This window comes from Pristiophorus japonicus, unplaced genomic scaffold (genome assembly GCF_044704955.1).
Source record: "Pristiophorus japonicus isolate sPriJap1 unplaced genomic scaffold, sPriJap1.hap1 HAP1_SCAFFOLD_618, whole genome shotgun sequence".
In the NCBI taxonomy this organism is placed as follows: domain Eukaryota; kingdom Metazoa; phylum Chordata; class Chondrichthyes; family Pristiophoridae; genus Pristiophorus; species Pristiophorus japonicus.
Genome location: NW_027254529.1, coordinates 296,457 through 303,037, shown reverse-complemented (window position 1 = coordinate 303,037; position 6,581 = coordinate 296,457). Strand labels below are relative to the sequence as shown.

General features: G+C 46.0%; 1 protein-coding gene across 1 annotated transcript in view; it reads left to right on the top strand.

Annotated features, from left to right (window-relative positions):
- Positions 1–2,288: 2,288 nt before the first annotated feature.
- LOC139255587 (cytosol aminopeptidase-like) overlaps positions 2,289–6,581 on the top strand; it is a gene marked incomplete at its 5' end in the record, with an annotated part of 45,533 nt that continues 41,240 nt past the window's right edge. Inside the window, 4 exons of the mRNA XM_070873955.1 lie at positions 2,289–2,453; positions 3,792–3,950; positions 5,170–5,294; positions 6,099–6,187. Coding sequence (XP_070730056.1) covers positions 2,289–2,453; positions 3,792–3,950; positions 5,170–5,294; positions 6,099–6,187 — 538 coding nt within the window. The remainder of the gene's footprint in view (positions 2,454–3,791; positions 3,951–5,169; positions 5,295–6,098; positions 6,188–6,581) is intronic.

The following is a 6,581-nucleotide window of genomic DNA, read 5'->3' as shown; positions in this document are numbered from 1 at the left end:
TCCCCTCGCTTCTCCTCCCCCCCCCCCTCCCCCACGCTTCTCCTCCCCCCCCCGGCTCCCCCCCCCCCCCCCCCGCTTCTCCTCCCCCCGCTTCTCCTCCCCCCCCGCTTCTCCTCCCCCCCCCGCTTCTCCTCCCCCCCCGCTTCTCCTGCCCCCCCGCTTCTCCTGCCCCCCCCCCCGCTTCTCCTGCCCCCCCCCGCTTCTCCTGCCCCCCCGCTTCTCCTGCCCCCCCCGCTTCTCCTGCCCCCCCCGCTTCTCCTGCCCCCCCCGCTTCTCCTGCCCCCCCCGCTTCTCCTGCCCCCCCCGCTTCTCCTGCCCCCCCCGCTTCTCCTGCCCCCCCCGCTTCTCCTGCCCCCCCCACTTCTCCTGCCCCCCCCGCTTCTCCTGCCCCCCCCCGCTTCTCCTGCCCCCCCGCTTCTCCTGCCCCCCCCGCTTCTCCTCTCCCCCCCGCTTCTCCTCCCCCCCTGCTTCTCCTCCCCCCCCGCTTCTCCTCCCCCCCCGCTTCTCCTCCCCCCCCGCTTCTCCTCCACCCCCGCTTCTCCTGCCCCCCCACTTCTCCTGCCCCCCCCGCTTCTCCTGCCCCCCCCCGCTTCTCCTGCCCCCCCGCTTCTCCCCCCCCCCGCTTCTCCTCCCCCCCCGCTTCTCCTCCCCCCCCGCTTCTCCTCCCCCCCCGCTTCTCCCCCCCCCCGCTTCTCCTCCCCCCCGCTTCTCCTCCCCCCCCGCTTCTCCTCCCCCCCCGCTTCTCCTCCCCCCCGCTTTTCCCCCCCCCGCTTCTCCTCCCCCCCGCTTCTCCTCCCCCCCCGCTTTTCCCCCCCCCCGCTTCTCCTCCCCCCCGCTTCTCCTCCCCCCCCGCTTCTCCTCCCCCCCCTGCTTCTCCTCCCCCCCCGCTTCTCCCCCCCCCCCGCTTCTCCTCCCCCCGCTTCTCCTCCCCCCCGCTTCTCCTCCCCCCCGCTTCTCCTCCCCCCCCTGCTTCTCCTCCCCCCCCGCTTCTCCCCCCCCCCGCTTTTCCCCCCCCCCGCTTCTCCTCCCCCCCGCTTCTCCTCCCCCCCCGCTTCTCCTCCCCCCCCTGCTTCTCCTCCCCCTCCGCTTCTCCCCCCCCCCCCGCTTCTCCTCCCCCCCGCTTCTCCTCCCCCCCGCTTCTCCCTCCCCCCCGCTTCTCCCTCCCCCCCCGCTTCTCTCTCCCCCCCCGCTTCTCCTCTCCCTCCCCCCGCTTCTCCTCCCCCCCCTTCGCCTCTCCACCCCCCCCTCGCCTCTCCACTACCTCGCCTCTGTCACCCCTCGCCTCTTTCCCCCCTCTCCTTCTCCTGCTCTCCCTCCCCTGCCCTCCCTCCCCTGCCCTCCCTCCCTCTCCCTCCCCTGCCCTTCCTCCCCCCCCCCCCACCCCTCGCTGTCAGAAACACAGAGACACTGACAGAGAGAGAGAAAAAGACAGACACTGGGGGTGGGTGTTGTGTGGCCCCATCCCAGCACGCTGTTGAAGGGCTCCCGGGTGCTGCAGTCGGTGAGTAGAAACTTAATTTTTTATTTATTGATAAAAAAAAAAATTATTTTTAATTTTTTAATTTTTTTGTATTGATTTATTGGTTGATTTATTGATTTATATATCATTTATTATTGATGATGGCTCTTTATTTGTAAAAGTGAAGTGTTTAATGTTTGTAAACCCCCTTTCCTGGCACCCCCCCCCCCAATCTATCGTTCCCTACGCCTGATTTATAAGTGTAGGCAAGGTTTTTCTGAGCGTACAAAAATCTACACTTACTCCATTCTAAGTTAGTTTGGAGTAAGTTTTCGCTGCCTAAACTTGTAAAACAGGCGTAAGTAGCTGGACACGCCCCCTTTTGAAAAAAAATCTGTTCTAAAATGAAACTATTCTAACTCACCAGAACGGGAGCAAACTAAATGCCGAGAATTGCAATTTCTAACATGCTCCATTCTAAACTAGTTGCTCCAAAAAAAAGGAGCAAATCAGGCCAAAACTTGAGCCCATGGAATCTAATTAAACCTGTTCACTTACCTGCAATAATAACCACTTTTTTGGTATTCAGTACTGTAAATAATTAGGTTTTAAAGTAAAACTCATCTTTTTGGCTGATTTCTGTAGTTTGGTACAAGAACTCTAAGGAAAAAATGCTGCCCTTTTGAAACTACATAAATTGCTCAAATAAGTACTGAAGACTGCAGACTCGATTTTATTTTAACGATTCGGCTGAATATCGTTGCTTCATTGAATTGCATTGAATTTAACGTGCACATTTTTTTAAAAACCTGTATTTTTTTTTTGCAAGTTTGGAAAGTGACGCTTGGCAGAAAGGAGTTTTGTATGCAGAAGGACAGAATTTAGCACGGCATTTGATGGAAGCACCAGCTAATTATTTAACTCCAACCAGTTTTGCTGAGGCCATTCAACAAGCACTGCATTCAACAGGTGATAAAGTCAAAGTACACATAAGGTAATTCTGGCATCCTGTTCTGAGAATGGTAACATTAAATGTAGAGTTGCAGTACTTATGAGAAAAAGGCTGGAGGGCAGAGTGCAAATGGTTCACGGTCCGCTTTTATTAATTTATTAAGATGTGGCAAAGGAAAACTCCAGACTGTGAACAGTTTGGTTAATACAGAGAATGCTTCTCTATTATCTGTTCTTAGTCCCCTGTATATGTTATCTTTAATATATTGTGTTTATGCTGTAAAAATAAATGAAGGCTTTTCCTCTTTGAGACAGACTGTCGGCAGTCTTATTACCTGCCGGTGTAACTTAACTGATGGCTAAAAGAGTTATGTGTTCATTTTTTAAATTGCTTTGCCAAAGTGCGGAATAACAGTAACTCAGGATTTTTTTGTATTTATTCGCTCCTAATAAAAACTGCAAGGACAAACCTCACTCCCCTAACCCAATGAGTTGAAGTAATGAATAGCTGAGCCATGCAGACTGGAAAGCTGTGAGACTGGATTCCCCTATTCCTGCTGAGTTAGCTGGCAACACTCCCAGTCAACATTCAGAATGATCACTTGGATATGGTACCAGAGAGCACCTGGCACTTGTGAAACCATACCCCAGCAAAGGGAGAGAACCAGAGAAATTTAGTGAGGAAGGAGGATAAATCTCCAAAGGAAAAGGCCGCAGCCTACACCTACTATGTTCAACTCAAGGTTTGCAGTAGAAGAATCAAATGCATCTTGGCAGAGCTTTAACCAATGTTATTGTGTAACTCTCATCAGATTCATAATTTTCAGCAACTCTTCTGAGCCATCTATGTCTAGGTTGACTAATAAAAAGCATTCATATCATCATCCAGCACTTAGTTTCAAATATGTGAACAAGAGTGTTATGTGCATCCAAGAGCTAATTCTATTCACATGATTCACTACATGGGATGGTAGGGAAATAAAGGCCTGGACTAATCATCAAAAGAACGTGATTTCAAATCCCACCATGGCAGTTTGAGAATTTGAATTCAGTTATCAAAAAAAAACTGGTATCAGTAAAAAGTCACCATTAAAGTCTCGAATTGCTGTAAAACCCACTGATGTAATTCAGAGAAGAAAATCTGCTGTCCTTGCCCGATCTGTTCTATATGTGACTCCAGTTCCACAGCAATGTGATTGATTCTTAACTGCCTGCTGCAATGGCCTAGCAAGCCACTCGGTGCAACCAGGAATAGGCAAACACTTCCAGCTTTGCCAACGATGAGTGAATTAAAAGGAATGGTTATTATGTAAGACATTGTTTTATTGAAGGCAGTTTACAATAATGTTTGTTTTTCATCTATTTCTTACATTATTCATAGACCCAAATCCTGGATTGAGAAACAACAGATGGGAGCTTTCCTTAGTGTAGCTAAAGGCTCAGATGAAGAGCCAGTTTTCTTAGAGATTCACTATAACGGTTCCACAATCTCGGGTGAATCACCATTAGTCTTTGTAGGAAAAGGTATAACATTTGACAGGTAAGTTCTGAGTGGTTTCACTGCTTAATATTTTTTTAAATTCCATATGTCGTATTGGCTTCTCAATCAGAAGATTGGAGATTGAATCTTTGGGCTAGAAATTGAACTTTTGGCGATAGCATTTTTTCCCCAGCATTTTTGCGCAAAAATAACGTTACAAATACCGCTATTTTTTTAAAGGGGTAAAATTGGCAACAAAATGCGGGCGACGGTAAAAATTGGCATTGCACGAGGATTCGCGGTGGAAACCACAATCCTCGACAACTTTTGTTCGAGACCGATTACCGCTAAAAAGACAGGTCCTGGGAGGGGGGAGGAGAAACAAAAAAAATTGCAAAAAACAAAAAATCTAAATTCACAAAACATTTACAAGACCCTTAACTAAGTAATCGCTGCAAAAGAATTAAAAAAATAAAAACTTTAACCTATCTTTTTTCCAGGTCTTCGTACTTGCTGCTGTTTCTGAGGCGGCAATGCAGCTTTTTACCTGACGTTTTTTTTCGCGCAGAATACTGGTGCGTCGAACGGTCAATTTAAAGTGATAGCGCTTTTTTTGGCGATGCACGTCGGCGGTCCAATTTTCAAGGTTTTTCAAAACCGCTGCCGCATAACTTTGGCCAATTTAGGTGAGCACCTTTTAACGTCAAAAAAGGCGAAATATCACCTAAAAAATGGGTGTAAGGCTGGCCAATTTCTAGCCCATAGTCTTTACTAAAGTTCCCACCTGCCCAGTTTTGAATCACAGGTGTTTTTGGAGTGTGCTGAAATTGTTCCAATTCAAACTCCCATGACAAAAGTCATTTTTTTTCTAAATCAAAGTCATTTTTTTCCACAGTGGAGGCTTTCATTGAATTTTCACCAACAGCAAAGTAAATCTCTGCTTGAGCCATGGTCCCACCCTGTCGCACCTTTATCCTACCCTGATCCAGCTTTCGACATATCAACTGGCATGTGAAAGCAAACTCTCTCGTTAGTTGAGTTTTCCAGATTTTGATTCAGTTGCTACATAATTTTGAAAAGATAACTGGAATATCCTGTCTGAGAGCACTATAACCACAGCAATTCACTTGGGTTCCTAGCAAATTCATTCTAACTGGATTTCATACGATGGGAGCAGCTATATCATTGTTTTAAGAACAAGCTTTGATTGTAACATTTTGCAGTCATGCATGTGGAGTTATGTTTTAGCTAACTGCATCTTCACCTTCTCTTGTGGCAGTGGTGGAATCTCAATTAAACCTGCGTCAGGTATGGACGCAATGAGAGCTGACATGGGAGGAGCAGCAACAATCTGTTCTGCCATCATCACCGCAGCATCTTTGAAACTTCCCCTTAACATTATAGGTAAAACATTGGGATATGATTCTCTTGTAATGCTGGAAACTGGGAGGTATTACCAAATTTAGTAGTGCACAATTTAGTAGTTTCAGAAGATTTCATCATGAACCCCTTGAGTACTGAATGTAATTTCTTGTATTTAACATGTGGAAGCATTATCTGTATCTACACAATTTATATGCCATTTTAAAGCGAGTATTGCGTAGAGTCACAATTTAATTTACATTCCTGGAATAAATTGTAATTTTGTGCGTATGAATATTATGTTCATATTTCTTTTAGTGCTTAAAGGGTTAAAAATCTACATCTCTGGAGGACAGCACTGGAAATTCCTTTGTTATAAAATTACCTCAATTTTTATTTTAATCTCCTAGTTCCAGAATTGATCTTGTTCTAACTATTATTTGTTAACTAAATAGTTTAGCTGGGAAGGGGAGAGGTTTTAAGTGCCTTGTTCCCTTGTTCCCCCCTCCCAAAAAGAACTGGGTTAGGTCCAATCTGCACTTCTCCAGAGAGTCCTCATACAAACTGTTCTTACTTCTCTGAGGTGACCCCCTCATTCTATAGAAAATCACCACTTTATGAGCACTGAGTGCATTGAAGAGTGTTTTTAAATCCTGTCAATAGTGTGTAATGTCTCTAAATTGTGAAAGAATGAGAAGAATCAGGTACTGAACCAAAGATTTCACTTTTCTGAATAGTGGGTGCATATAATTCTTGCCACCTCCATTTGGGGATGCTAGGAGATGGGAGACACACATTTAATTTTGGTGGTAAAGCTTTATTACTAATGGCTAATGCATCTTTTAGGTCTGGCTCCTTTGTGTGAGAATATGCTGAATGGCAGAGCAAATAAACCTGGTGATGTAGTCAAAGCAATGAATGGGAAAACAATACAGGTAAAGTAATGTTTAATTGTTAAAATGTTTTTTAAGGGCAGTGATAGTCATTTTCTACTTAGTGCTACATGTGAATGGATCTAAGAGTGTTCTATCTGTGCTACAGTAAATGTTGTGATGTAGTCAAGTAGTTAAGTTGTTTGATGGGATACATTCCCTTTAACCCTACTCTATCTCCTACTTCTCAACCAAGTACCGACCCATGTCACAAGCTTATCACCAATTCCGTGTGCTTTTAATTTTGCTAATAACCTTTTGTGCAGAACCTTATTAAATGTTTTCTGGACATCCACATGGACAGCATTCATAGACACTCCAATATCCACAATGTTAGTGATCTCCAAAAAGTCAAGACAGGATCTACCTATCAAACATCCATTCTGACTTTCTGATC